Source organism: Vulpes vulpes, chromosome 12 (genome assembly GCF_048418805.1).
Source record: "Vulpes vulpes isolate BD-2025 chromosome 12, VulVul3, whole genome shotgun sequence".
Lineage (NCBI taxonomy): Eukaryota > Metazoa > Chordata > Mammalia > Carnivora > Canidae > Vulpes > Vulpes vulpes.
The window spans coordinates 162,403,418-162,418,795 of record NC_132791.1 but is presented as its reverse complement, the minus strand read 5'-3'; the positions used below and the strand labels follow the sequence as shown (position 1 = coordinate 162,418,795).

General features: G+C 46.9%; 1 protein-coding gene across 45 annotated transcripts in view; it reads right to left on the bottom strand.

Annotated features, from left to right (window-relative positions):
- CAMTA1 (calmodulin binding transcription activator 1) overlaps positions 1-15,378 on the bottom strand; it is an 845,853-nt gene that overhangs the window by 414,712 nt on the left and 415,763 nt on the right. For all 45 annotated transcript variants that reach the window (XR_011996026.1, XR_011996024.1, XR_011996025.1 and 42 more), the window contains one exon: positions 12,076-12,211. Coding sequence is in view for 31 of the 45 variants with exons in the window: in XM_072731150.1 (XP_072587251.1) it covers positions 12,076-12,211 (136 nt within the window). In the remaining 14 variants the exon portion in view is untranslated. The remainder of the gene's footprint in view (positions 1-12,075; positions 12,212-15,378) is intronic.

Here is a 15,378-nt window from a genome sequence, read left to right as displayed (position 1 = left end):
AGTATAAAAAACAGATTCTTTATTTCTTAGTGCATTTATTTTCATTTCCCCTCTCAAGCTCTCCACATTTATACCGTGCTTCCATCTGGAGGGCTTAAAAAAGTTATAGACGAAGTTACTATACATAATGAGGCGCACACTCATCTGGTATTTAGCCCGAGAATTTTATTGCCAGGTGTTGTGAAAGGAAAAAAAAATACGGGCAAAATACTGTGCTGCATCTCGTTTCCAAACATTTCATATCATGTCTGAAAGTGTTCATTAATTTGGGAGGGAAGCTGCTTCCATGAGGCTTACTTCACTGCCTCCCAGGGAAAGGCAAAGGAGGGGGGCTCCGCCCACAGGAGGCCACTGCACCCCAGTCCGGGCAGGTGTCCCAGTGCCCACGATGCACGCCTCCACTAGGGTCCTGGACCAGCCCGCCCTCGGGCACCCCAGACTCTGAAGACCAGCTCTCCCCTCCAGCAAATATAAAACTGAGTCCCTCCGATGTTCAGCCCTAGTGGGACAGAATCTGACCAAACAAACAAGAAAATGGGAATGTGCCCAACCCCACCTCCTGTTTCAGGGGCTCTGATTATTGGGCGTAAGGGGAAGATGAATCCCATGAAAGCAGAACAACCACACACAACCCCTCTGTACCAACCAGGGAGCTACTCTGTGCACACCCTTAGATGGGGACTATAGTGTAGATTCTTTCAACTATTTCACAGCAATTAGAGAATTAAAGGTCAGTAGCAGCAATCCTCTTGGACTGATTAGTCCTGTGGAGAGCCAAGCAGGTTCCGTTTGTAAGAAAGTACTGCAAACCTCAGTGTGTATTCTTTGGGGAAACTGAACTTACCATGGCATTATACTGACAATTAGGTCTAATTTCACGTATAAAAGCACACAGCAAAGTGAGGGGTTCAAGTACAATATCAGTGTCAGGACGTTACACCATGGAAGGATTGAGCATGTGATAGGGTTGCTCTGTGCATGGATGAATAAGGAACGTGGGGGGAGAGATAAGGAGTCTTGGGGTTGGGGCACTTGGGTGACTCAGTGGTTGAGTATCTGCCTTTGGCTCAGGTCATGATCCTGGGGTACTGGGATGGAGTCTCGCATTGGGCTCCCCTCAGGGAGCCAGCTTCTCCCTCTGCCTATGTCTCTGCCTCTCTCTCTGTGTCTCTCATGAATAAATAAATAAAATATTTTTTTAAAAAGGAGACTTGGGGTCCCCCAGCTAGTTTCCCACAGTCTCCTACAGTAATAATTACCACATTTAACCACCTGTCCAATGTTTTGGAAAGAGGAACAAGATAGGGAATATTCTGAAACTCAAGCTATCAGACAACCCTGATACCTTCAAACTGTCACCATGAGGTGTGCAGACTTGTCATTCTGACTAGACATCCCCAGGAGTTCTGCATGCCCTCTGTCCTGAGGCCACACCTGCTAAGCCTCCCTAGTTCTCTGTCACCTGAGAATGGGCACAGCTCCAGGGTGTGCCCATCCACTGTCCTCGATACAGATGCAGCCCACCAGACTGGCTTTGCTACCCATTGGCTTCTGCAAGAATGAGTTCAGGACAACATCCTACATCCTATATGAGCTGACCACACTTCCATCAGGGTTCTGAGAACTCCTAGTCACTCCTTGTTTCCTCCTAGACTTAAACAAATCCTTTAGGACATTTCAAGCAAAAGGAACACTATCCTGGTCTCTGCCAGCATCTCAGGTGCTGAAATGCATAGCCCTCAGCAGAGCTGTTTAAGAGCATTAAAAATTAGATACAGGGGGATAAAGACATGGAGATTGAAGGACTCTGAAGGCTAGGATAAGAGTGGGTCAGCCACGAGCACAGGATGTAGGGAGCCAAAGGGAGGGAAGAACCACAGCCACTTGCTCGGAATTTATGTTTCCATAAGTGAAACATTAGGATTCTCGTATGGAGAAGAAATTATTGATATGCGTGTTCCCTTAAGGAAGGCTTCTCAAGAGGCCCATTCCAGATTTAATAATAATCCATATTCTTCCCCTGAAATGGCAAACAGTCTTTGATTTCCTTATCACTGCCGCAGATACATGAATCATTAAGCTGCAAACCAGCAGAGGTTCAGTTTATCACACGCCACCTAGAATATTTAATAAAATAAATTCTAAATAATCAATTCGTGAAGAGTCAACATCTCTTACACTTTTGTAATAAATGTCTACCTCCTGCATCCATCATAAAACTGTATGTAAACTGTGGCAGCAAAGATGAAAGAGAAAGTCCCCAGTTTTCTTGTGCTGTCATGTAAATACTTAAACACGGACAAATAACATCTGTACCCTCCCTATGGCCTCTATTCTAGGGGGGGACACTGTCACATCAACCATGGCTAGGCTACCTTCAAGGCACTTCAGATCTAAAAATGCAGGTGGTTCAGCCTTTCCCTTTTCCATGAGAGCCTGATCCTTTGACCCACCTAGTCACAGCAACGTCACATGCCTTTGGCTCAGCTGTCCCTGGACAGGAGCTCAGAGTGCATCATAGAGACTTCCCCCTCCTTCTCTGCAGAGCCATGGAACAGGCTTGTGGGAGAAACAGGACACTTCCCAACTGCCCTTGCAAGGGACACCTAGCTTCTTCAGACTGAGGACAAAGAAGCCTATGTCACATGGACATAATACCACTACAAGGAAAGAGAAAGAAGACATCCTACACCCACCAGGACAAACATGATGAATAGCACTGTCTGATGCCACAGTGTGCCATGAGCAAAAGTGTCAATTCCTTACAGAATTATTAGCCAAGCCTGAATATTGTCAGGCTGTAGACATGAGTCTAAAAACATACCAAAAAATAAAAATAAAAAATAAAAACATGCCAGTTCTCCAATATAAGAGGCAAGTCCTTAATCACCCCCCACCAATCTCTCACTGGTTTCCAAAGCACCCTGCTCCTTCCAGAACCTGCTGCCATAATCTAGAACAGGGGTCAACAAGCTACATCCAAATCTGGCCCTCGGCCTCACTTTGTAAATAAAGTTTTATTGGAACATGGTCACACTCATTCCTTAACTATTGACTATGGTTGCTTTCATACCACATCAGTGGCCTGACAATATTCAGGCTTGGCTAATAATTCTGTAAGGAATTGACACTTTTGCTCATGGCACACTGTGGCATCAGACAGTGCTATTCATCATGTTTGTCCTGGTGGGGGTAGGATGTCTTCTTTCTCTTTCCTTGTAGTGGTATTATGTCCACGTAGCATAGGTTTCTTTGTCCTCAGTCTGAAGAAGCTAGGTGGTGTCCCTTGCAAGGGCGTTGGGAAGTGTCCTGTTTCTCCCACAAGCCTGTTCTATGGCGCTGCAGAGAAGGAGGGGGAAGTCTCTATGATGCACTCTGAGACCATCTGGCTGGCAAAACTGAAACTATTTACTGCCTGACCCTTCATAGAAGAAATCCATCATTTCATCCATTTACTCAAAAAAAATGTTTATTGGGCATCAAATGTGTAGCAAGTAGCATGCCAAACGCCAGGCTAGAACAGAGGACAGAAATTGTAGCTAAACAATGTGGGAACAGGGCTAGCTGACCTGGGGAAGAGGATCAAGGAGCCAGTAGTGCAGTGCCAGCTGTTGTGTTTTGCTATCAGAAACCCACTAGTCCCTCTCCTTCATGGCCAAGGGCAGAATAAGGAATGCTGGGCTCAAACTGCATGATCAGAGATTTCAGCTAAATGTTTTTTAAAGGTGCTGAGAATCAAGTAATGAATTACCAGACCAACTTGTAAAATTTTCATTTGGATGTTTATCTTAACCTAAGATTAAAACCAAACCAAACCAAACCGAAAAAAAACCATATTCCTAAGGCTGAGTCACCAAGGGAAGATCCCAGCAGCAAGAGAATGGCTGTGCCAATCCTTTCCAAATTAATGTGCCAATGAATCATGGAGATTTTGATTCAGTAGATCCAGGGTGGGGTCCAAGACTCTGCCCTTCCAGTGAGCTCCCAGGTGAGGCTGGCAGTGCTGACCAATGGGCCACACCGTAAGTAGCAAGTGACAATGTGACTGTATACGTTCCTGTGTGGCCCCTCAGGTATGGCATGAGTGAGGTATGAGTGCTTTGCAGCAGGAGGTAAAGGCATAACCCAAAGAGCATAAAGCATTATAATGTATTGGAATTAAGACATGCAAAAAGGAAATGCAAGGTCACTTCATCTGTCTCAGAGGAAAACAAGAACTGGAAAGGTGGTCTGTCACGCAATCGCCAGCTTTCCACCTATGGTGCCAGCCCCCCATCCAGGAAGGCCCAGCAGAGAGTGGTTTAGCATCTTGTTGGGGAACAAGGAGACCAGAACCAGCCACCATCAATGCAGCCTCTACTGGAGCAGCTGGGTGACTAGCTGTTCCCTTCTTTTGTTTATGTACTAATGCCTTCCTCTGCCACTCCTCCTGGGTACACAGAAGCCCTCCACCACACCTCTATCTTCCCCATGATTTTTGCTGGTCTGGGGGAAACAGACAGACACAGAAACCTGGACCTGATTAGTTTGCAAAGCGTCTGCCTTCCCTGGGTCGGTGACTAACCCATGTCAGCTACAGGGGTCAGCTGCAATCTCTCCTAGGATGGGCTGGAGATTCGTGCCCTCTGAGCATGGACAGGACTGCAAGGAGATAAGCCACAGCCATGGATGACAGGAGTAAATTTCTCCAGCAATGTCAGGGCATTGAAAGATGTGGAGAAGATCAATAATTTACTATTCGGTCAAGTGAAGGCCAGAGGTATTCTTTACCCAACACAAGCAGCTGTATCTGGTCATTTACCCAGGTGGGTGGAATATATATCACATTCTTAAAAGGCATCCCCAGCTTCTGGATGAGGCCATAAATTATGCTTACAAAATCAAGGTTATATGTCCTGAGTAACATCTAACTTTGTGCCTGCTGTACATTGGGGCCCAAATGGAAAGGCCCTTGGGTGAATTTTGACAGTGGTGTTCAAGAGCTTCCATTGTAATTGAATATGCTAAAATTTCCATTCATGTCCTTGTGGGCTAATCTGCAATCATGTTAAGGGACTGTTATGATAATAATTAAATACAAGTTCAGCATACCAAGTTGGTGTCTTGCTGCTCTACCTTCGACAGGGAGTTTCTAGCTCAATAAGGCTCAAATCAAGTTTAAAAAAGGAAATTGCAAAATATTTTACAAACTGCAATCTACAGGAGAGATGAGGAAGGCAGAAACTATAAACACATCTCCTTCAAAATCTTCCTTGAGACCCATGCTTGGGTGCATGGTGCTGCATTTCAAACCCCTGCACTTACAGACCTCCCTGGTGTAAGCACACATCTTCAGGGTATCAAGGTGCCTTGAAAGCCAAGGTGGTCTGGTGGTGAGGAAACTGGGAATTTGCATTCAGAGAGACCTGGGGTAGTATCTCAACTCTGCTACTGACCAGCTGGGTTTTCTTAGATACATTTCTTAATCTCCTGGAAATTAATCCGATTTTCCACAAGGATGAGGAAAACAGCATTGCCTACTCGATGAGAATGTTGCCAAGTCATTGTATAAAATGGTGCGCATAAAGTGATAGGGGCAGGAACAGGTATGTAGGAAGTGTTCAATAAATGCTATCATTGTCACTACTGTTTTAACTGCCTTTGGCCAGGGAAGACAGAGCCTTAAGAAAAAGAAGCAAAACTGCCATCTGGGCCAGGCCTCCATGAGCTCAGCAGAATGTGTACCGAGCCTGTTGCTGTTTCAAAGCGTAGCTAGTTTAATGTTATTTATTAGTTAAAATTTAATTATATGAGCTGGGTAGGGACACGTCACCAGGGATGCTAAGTAATTAGAAATTAAAGAAAGACTATGGATTCGAGTTCCTGAATTGATTCTACCAAAACACATCCAGGTAACAGGAAATTAGGTTTTAACGTGTTAATGCACCAGCGGAACACTACACAAAAGCTCAGATGATTAAAAGCCAGCAGAGAGCTCTGGGAGACCCTCCGAGGCATCGCTGAGCAGGCTGGTTCGCTTCCCTGGAGGCGTCATGAGACAAGAACACCCCAGCTAGCTGCACTGGACACCAGAGAGGAGGAAGGGGGACTAGAAATCAAAAACCTCAGTCAAGTCCCCATGGGCATAAACATAGCTGGTTCACAGGACTCAATGGCAGGGCTGGGGATAGGGCTCAGATAATGGGTGCCTATGAGAGCAGCTGGTCACTCAGCAGATGCCACTGCTCAGAGCAAGGGCCCATAGGTGACCACACCCTGTCCTCAGAGAAGGGAAACAAGCTCCTTCCAACACTCCAAAACCTCAGTGGTGGCAGTTACCACATCTCATTAAAATGACCCGTATTGTGTTTCTGTAAGTTTTTTGAGCATGATGCTGCACCTCATCTGCCTCTCTCTATTCTTCCCTTAACAGGCCCTCTAGTGCCTAGATACCAGATACAGACCTTCTTGTATTCAGAAAATACTATGTACTTAATATAATATGTTTATTGAACTGGACAGGCTAGTGTCAAGTCAGAGAGAACACTTCTAAAGAAAGGTACGGATGGAGGGCCATGGAAATAAAAGAGAGGGAACGATTACTGCTGGCTGGAGAATGCCAAGGGAGATGCCCCTGGAAGCTTCAGAAGTCTCAATGTGGACACAAGAGAACACAGGTTAGGAGCAAGGAACACCTCAAGGTAGAGACCGGCAGGAATGTGGCAAGTCCAGAGGGGAAAAAAGGGAGACAATATACACAGACCAAAGGCACACTAGCACCTACAAAAACCAAGAAGTATTTATTCCAATCAAAAACACATGGTGGCAACATGCAGACTCACTTGCTCCTCTGTGAGTTTGAGCTGCTCAGCCACCTTACCTCCTCTTAATCTATTAATAGCTGTTTTCCAAACTTGATTTGGGCACCATACATGTGTGTGGCTGGCTATTTTAAATATATCCCATCAGCTGCAAGCAAGATACCTATTTATCTTATGGCTGCAAGCAGAGCTGGAATGATCTGGCGTCGCCACGAGGCAGACAGTTATTTCATGCCCTGTTAATTCCTAATGCGGTAACTACAATATCATTCCTACTTTTGAAAGAGGTGCTTTTTTTTCTTTTTAATATGTGGCCTAAGTGTCCAAATAAAGAACATCACTTCTAATGAGGCTGAGTCCAAAAACATAACCTTGTTACCACTGCTGCTGTGCTCACAACAGGCTTCGGGCTCTCCGGCAGTTAGTCAAGAAGTCAAAGCAACTCTTCATTGTTTGAGGCAGTACAAACAGGTCAGCAAAACTAAACTTTCTCTTCACTGCTGAAAATTCCAATCAGAGGTGATGCCTGGCATTTCTGCCAGGCAGATGGTCCAGGCCGGGGGTTCCTGTCCACCACAGCATGGGCTCAGTGGGGAAGGATGTTCTTTGTCCACGCTGCCTACAATTGAGCCAACAGCCTCTGTGCAGTGACCACCCACTGGCTCCAAAGGCAGGATGTCTGTGGCAAGGCGTGCCTTATGATCAGAGCAGAGAAGGCCTCATCCCCGGGAGGTGAACATCTGGTCTGCTTGGGGCCGGGAGAGATTCTGACATGGTGCAATTCTGGCCACCTGTTGCTTTAAATCACATTAGCTATTTTTCAACAGAGTCTGTCACTGCCCACTGCTGTGTCTTACCCCTACCTGTTACTTTCTAGCTTCCACCAGTGCCTCTTTCCCTGTATTTATGTCACTTCGTTATATCCCAGTCTGCTTTAGGTATGCTTCCTACGTGTTCTGCACAAGGACTTGCAATATCTCCAACACATGCCTCATGACCTGGAGTTGGGAGTTGCATGCTTGATTTTTCTGTCCCCCTCATGACATCAGAACGATATATCACTGCATCTTCAGGACCTATCACAAGGTGCTGGATGGAAAGCATTTGACAGATGGCTGATGGATGGACGGTATGTGCCTGACTCAATCTAAAAACACTACAAATCCCTACAGGATGCTCAGGAGCAACTGGTGTCAGGGCAGGCGCTTTCACCATACAACCAGGCAAATCTTGGCTCAAGTCCCAGCTCCATGCTGATTTGTGGAGGATATGTGGTGGGAGAAAGCTTGTCTGAGGCTCAATCTTTTCATCTGTGAAATGGGTATAATAATAGGTACTTTACATGGATGTTTCTATGATGGTTGAATGAGATGGTAGACCTGGTATATATATAGGAGATTCGTAAGCCAGTGGCCGTTGCTGTACTAAATGCGTGGCTTCTATCTGTTGTGGAAACCTGGCAGCTAAAGGGGTCTGGAGGTAGACAGCCAAGTGGTAGCCTAGGTTCTAAGATACCTGGCTCTCTCAGGAGGGTGGTGTGAAGATGGCTTCTGGGGGCCAGAGAACAGATTCGTAAACTTTAAAAGTATGTGAGCTCTCCTGACTCAGCCCAACAACTTCACCCAGCTCACCTAACCCAGGATGTGGCAATCTGGGAGACACGGGGATGGTTTAGATGTGCCCCTCTGCTCTCAGGGAGTCTCCTATCCCCAGACCTCCTACCCCATCAAGGCTCCAGATAAGCAGGCACGAATCTACATGGGGAGCAGGGCCAACCTCAGGCCTGCTGAGATTTCATCTCATGAAACGTTGACATCACAACCACCTTCTCTTTCCTCCCTGCCAACCTTTGTCGTCCCTGGAAACCTTATCGAGCTAGCTTCTCCGTGGCTTACAGACAAGACAACTAATCGTGGACTTAACAGCTCGTCAGCTTCAAAAGCGGCTGCCCCCATCCTGTGCCTGACTGAGAAAATCAATGTGCTTTTGAGCTGCTGTGTGTTCCTAGGGCCCCAGCCTTGGAGAACAAAAGGAGCTGGACTGCCGAGCAGTTCCATGAACAGGCTGGAAGTTTTCCTGGCCTAAGGGAAGGCTTATAGCAAGTAATATGTTAAACGGTAGATCCAAATATCTTTATCATGCCCTTGAACTGAGGAAACCAGCTCAGATGGTAGAAAAACCACAACTCCAAGGCCCCGTGCAGGACTATCTGCCACCCTCCACAGTAGGGGCAGAGGCTGGCACCATGCCCGGTGGAGGGAGCAATAGAGGTAGTGAGTCAATGGGAACCGCCCGATTGAATCCACTGAAGGATGAATCGGGGTTCACATGGGGAAGCCTCCTCCTGTGAGACACAAAACTCCATGTATGCCTGCATGGCAATTTCCCAGGTGGAAAGGATCACCTGTCCACTGTCCCCGCATGACCTCTGGGCTTCCCAGCCACTGGTCCCGATCAGAGCAAATGCAGGAAAAACACAGTGAGACATAGGGCTGCTCTTGTCAAAGATGTCTTTCTTGGGGCTGTTTTAAATTACAACCCATGGCAGACAATCTACTACAAAGGACTTCCACTAACATGATGTGCTCACCCCCACAAAAAATTAAGAAAAATCCGGTTCAAATTGAACAGGGTACCATCTATCATCCATCAGTGTCCAAGAGGCTACAGAAGAGATGGTAATTCTCGGTGCTGTTGGGCATATAATTAGCTCAACCATTTGGCAGAGTCTAGTAAAAGGAAAGATACTCAGAGCTCACACTCAGCAATCCTTGCAGGTCTGGGTTGCACAGGTGTACAAGCAGACGTGTATAAGCATGTTTCCTGAAACACTGTAATGTTGAAAAACTGGACAGAATCTAAAAGTCCACTGACTAGGAGGTGACTCAAATGCTTCCACGGTGGAATACTACAGAGCAGTTAAAAGGGATGAGGGGATATAAATACCAACAGAGATGTAGCTCAGACCATAGTGTGAAGTGGAAAGGGGAGCCCTGAAATACTATGTATGTCACACACATAGTCCCACCCAACTTCCAGAGTTTAGCTTGGAGCCCATCTCACTAGGCAGCTTCTCTGAGCATCCCAGCCCACTCTGGACTCTCTGGACACTTGTCCTAGAAGCTCAGGTTTCCAGATTTCACAGCACTGTCACTTGACTCTCAGGCGTGGGCACAGCTGCCTCTTCAACTTGATCACGAGTCTCTGAGGCAGAACACATGGTTTCTGTTTTCCCTGTGGATACTACAGGGCCCCACACAGAGTAGGACCACAGTCAATGCTCATCGACCATGCCCTGAGCTCAGAGGAAGAGGTCACCCATGCCACAGGCCCGCCAGACGGGGCTTCACTCTCTGAGAACTGGAAAGCATGTCCCTTGTGTTGCCGACTAAGGGTCTATAAGCCCATCTCCCACTCCCCACTGAGACTTAGGCACAGCAAGTAGAAGGATGTGGAAGGGAAGACCCCCCCCCCCACTGTCTGGCCCATTCCCTTCCCCTATGTTCCAAGGGTCCCAACCGCCCCCATACAGGTGTCTGCATGGGAGACTGTAAGCATGATTTGCAAATAACTCCAGACACAAATATGACCTAAAAAATAACCGAAAATCATTCTGATTCCATCTAGTGACAATTCAAATTGATAACACAGGGGAAGAAAATGAACACTGTGACTTTTTTTGGCCCTGGGCTTCCGAGCTGCTGCTGAGGGAGACTTCCACCCTGCTGTTCCGGACAATTAGAAGTTCCTGATTTACATATCACTGAAGACGGAGCCCTGCCAGAGATCTAAGGGTATGGGGCCTGCAGTGCGGCTTTGGTGTGAGCTCCTGCAGATCCTGGAAGTCCCAGCAAGAGTCCCGCATGGGTCCTGCCCACACTGCTCGTTCCCACGCTCCAAGGCCCCCACAGCCATGGCTGATGTGCTGGCATAATCACCAGTCACTGTCCTAGAGCTAGGTCCAGGGCATCATGTTCAGAGTGATCTGCATTTTAATGTCTCACCAGTCGACTAAACCATGCTGTGCAAACACAGAACCTGAGAGAATGTAGGAAAGTGGAATTTCTCGTGTTGCGGCTTCTCTTTGTTCATCATCATAAAGCATTGTTATTGGGTGTTTTAAAAAAACACAAAAACATAAAACAAAAGTTATCTCTCTCTGTGGGGTAATATAATAAAAGCCACTGGATGCTATTTTTAACAGCCATAAAAGCACATGATTAATATAGAAAAAGTCATAATGACAAAGTGCGTCACAAAGAATGTCAGCCTGGAGTGTGAGCCGTTGAAGTCAAGTGGGCTTACGGTCCAAGTGATCAATCCTGGCAGGCTGGAGGACCCAACACACCAAAGGCCTCCAGGATCCCTCTCTTTCACTAGTGTGAAATACCAGGTGAATCACAGGCCAGCGTCCGCGCTCTGGCCCCACACAGCATCATATTCACAGGGAAGATCCTTTACAAGAATCAGCAAGCAATGCAGTGAAGTGGGTGCTCACTAACCAGCAGGCCACGAATGCACCGCGGTTCACATCCTCTCCCTCTACATGATGGCACATGACTCGGGCTCTCAAAACAATTAAAGGACCCCAGGAGAACGACTCCATGACTGCCCAAGGGTGAGAGCCTGTGGTGTCAGAATGATGGCAAAGAAACCATCCTGCACCCTATCTTCCCCCAGAACCCAAACTGAAGTTTGCACAGATCCCAAGATGTGTCCTGCAGCACCTACCTCCACCCCAGCCACAAGAATCCTGCACACCTTGTGATCCCATCTAATTATCATTAGCACTTTCAAGCTTCCTGAGGTCGCAACACCCAGAGAGACATTGATGTAGCCATTGGTAGAGGGAGTAGAGCCAAGATCTGGTTGGAAATCACCAGCTCCCAAAGGACCCACTCAACAAAGGCAGGTCCAGGCCACATTGAGAGGGAGATACCTTAGGCAGCCTCCCCCTCCCTCGTACCTGCAGGCTCTTCCATGATACATACAACACAGGATTCTGCAGGAAACTTACAAATCCCAGTCTACACACCAAGGACTCCTGAGAAACAGGAGTACTTGATCTAAGTCTGGTTTCATGGAAAACTTGAATGGAGACTGTTGGGTAAGAAAGCAAGAAAAAAACAAACAGCAAACAGGGTCTTGGCAAACAAAAGTACTTTTGACTGGCAGTCACTAGAGGTGACTGGCAGCAAATTATTCCAAAGTGATTCCATGTCATTGCAGCCCAGAAACAATATTTGTGGAACAAGAGAGCTTTTCTGCTCTTTACCTCCACTCCCTGGACTTTCAGCTTCATGTGGTCCTCTCTAGTCGTCTTCCCATCTTTCCTCTTTTTCCAGCAATATCCATCCTTCCTGTATTTCACTTTCTTCCTGTTGTAGAGTATCATTGAGCCATTCTGTGGTCTGGAAACAACAAATGGTTAAGTTACCAAGAGAACCAAGCAGAAGAAAAATTTATGAAGAAAAATATCGTAGACCAGTAAAAGTCTCTACAGAAAAGCAATATTCCACATTTGCTGGGACATAATTTTTCACCTTTTATTGCAGCTCCCTGGATTAACCATGTTTTATGGCCAGCCAAAATTTGCTTGTGGATTTGGTACCTAATGAATTAAATGTGTCAATGATAGGCTTAAAAAACATCCCCTTAGTAATATCCACCATCTAATCAAGATATACGATGTGGGGGCCTGAGCTCTGCACTAAAATGTAGAAAAAACAGCAAGAGAAAGCAAAAAGAGCCGGGGGTGTTGTGGCAGCCTGCAATATCTTATCTCTTGTAGAAAGATTTTCTACACATCTTTTAATCCATCACCCAGCATTAGGAAATAAATAAGTTTAACGCAGACGCTAGATGACTATGTTAAAAACAGACCAATGGAAAGACTAGTCGTCCAGGCCAAACGCTCTTGATTCATTGCCCGCGTTTAGATCACTGCAAGATTCGGAGGAACATCTACGGCCCTTCTCAAGCAAGCTAAGTACATGATTGTTTCACATTTGGGCTTCGGCTGTCGGAAGGCTCGGCACTGCCAAGTAAATTTGTCTAGTTGGTCCATGACCACCATAACCTTAGGAAAACAGTTTGCTGCCCACTTGCTAAATGCCAAGAGTGGCTGGTTGCTCCAGTGCCATTCAAAGAGCCTTGAATTTTCTGAAAAGAAGTCATGCGCCAACCTCAGAGAGCAGAGGATGTTCACGCGTGCCTCCGCAACTGCAGTGGGCACATACTTTGGTTTGGAAACACCAAAGACAGAAAGAACGAAACTCATCTGGCAGCATGTCTACAGTACGCCACTTCCAGAAGAAAGCGGCAGCAGAGGTGGGCACACTCAGCCCTCAAGGAAGCCTGAGAACCCCCTGAAGCGTCACAGCATCCTGCTCACTCCCCGTGGCCAGCTCTGCGTCCCCCTGAGACTGAAATCCCAGCACAGAGGAAGGGTCACAAATGAGTCTGTGGGCCCAGGAGATCAGCACGGGAACGTCTCAGTCCCAGCCGTGGTACCAGGGCTCCTTACACAAACAAGGCAAAGGAGGAGGTTTCTTCTAGTGCCAGTGGACTTCCCTGTCTCTGCTACAGCAGAGATGAAAGGGCAGGCCAGCAGGGCTTCGCCATGACCCCGGGGACAAGATCCTCCACCCCGGGCTCCTCTTCCTCTGAACAAGGGGGCATTTCACAGGCAGGCACCCAAGACAGGCTAGTGATGTCTTACTACTCCACTGTCTGAAGTAGGGGGGAAAGGCACACCAGGGTGACAGTGGCTAATTGTTGTTCCCACCCAGCCAAACTGTGTCCTTCAACAGCAAGCTGATGACCGAACAGCAATTCCATTGGAAATTATAGACTTTCAACAGCAACTCCCAACACTTCATTGTTTGCCAATCATGGTGCAATTGGTTTGTGTCAGTATTGGTTTCCTCCTAAAGTCTGGCCGACTGAAACAATTGGGAAATGGCTTCATGCGCTTGTCACAACGCTGTCACCTGACCATCTTGTACTCACAAGTCTGCACTGAAAACCTTACAGTATTTTCCCATTTCTAAATAGCAAGTAGGCTCAAATGTGTGGCCAGCTGTGCCTGCCTATTTCCATGTCACTCCTGCTCTAGGCTCGTACCATTGGAAGAGACCAAAGTCCAACTCCTATGCTTAGGGCCAGGGCCCCAGGAGTAAGCAAGGGAATACATGCTTTTTTTTTTTTTTTTTTTTTTTTTTTTTTTTAATTCATGAGAAAAACACAGAGAGAAGCAGAGACTTAGGCAGAGAGAGAAGCAGGTTCCCTGCAGGGAGTCCAAAGCAGTACTTGATCCCAGGACCCCAGGATCATGACCTGAGCTGAAGGCAGATGCTCAAACACTGAGCCACCTAGTCACCCGACAAAGGAATACATTTGATCATATAGACAGGTTCTGCATTTGTCTTGCCCCCCTCAGCACAGGAATGAAGACATCCACAAGAGTGTTGCAGGGACCCCCTTGGTCCCAGGAAACTCATCTGCAGCAACATCAATCCAGTCCAGCTTCTGGTGAGTGAAGAGGCTACATAAAGATTTGCACTATCCTCCCTTTCTAAACATGGCCAGTAAACCCCGGCAGTGTATTCAGGCCAACTGTCTTCAGATCATGACTGGTATGACTCAGAGAGAGTGAACTTCCCAAAATACTGTCAGGTCCACAGTCCGTTGTAGTCCACAACTACACTCACATAAGGAAACCCATCTTCCTCCAGTGACCTGCCCGTTGCATCCTGAGAACGTGAGAACAGCCTCATCACCTGACACTTTGAGATGGACACAATCCCACAGGGAACCAAAGTGTCCACCTTAAATGGCCTTAATAAATGGAATCATCTCTTTAACTTGCAATAATGACAACCTAATAGTGTTTAATCCAGCACTCCGATTTTATTAGAACTTGCCTCTGCTGTGTGATGGGGAAAGTCCCTGCCTCTGTCGTTCTCAGGTCCTAAGAATGGCAAAGAGAAAATCAGACTACAGAGGGGCCCCACAGCTTGAAGAAAACAAGGCTGAACAGAGGTCCCAGAATATAATCAAGACCAAGTCGGAGCTAATGGAAAGGGATCCAGGAAAGGAGGGAGGGGTGAGGGGGATGGGCTAGGGCCCAAAGGAAAGGGCCAGGCAAGAAAAGGCTTGAGTACATCTCATCACAGCATGAAAGGCAGCACCCACCTGAGAAAAGCAGGGAAATGGTAATTGAGTTGAGAACAGAGAGTCAAGTAGGAGGCACAGGAATCCTGCCACTTATTGATCCCAAGCCCCAGCGAGGGCCTGGCATGGGAGGAGCAGGATACATGCGTGTCTATGCCCCTGTCTACCTCCAAATGTATGTCTACACTGGCATCTACAACTATATATGCCTGCACCTCTACATACCTCTAGTTCCATCTGCATCCACCTGTGTGTCTCGATGTTGATACCTGCACCTACATCACATCGGCCTCCATAGCTACATCTTTGTCCAGTTTTTGCAGCCTCACACCAACTCTGTGAGGTAAGATTATCATTCCCAACATATAGACGAGGAAACCAAACCTTTGAGGCCAGAAAGCAT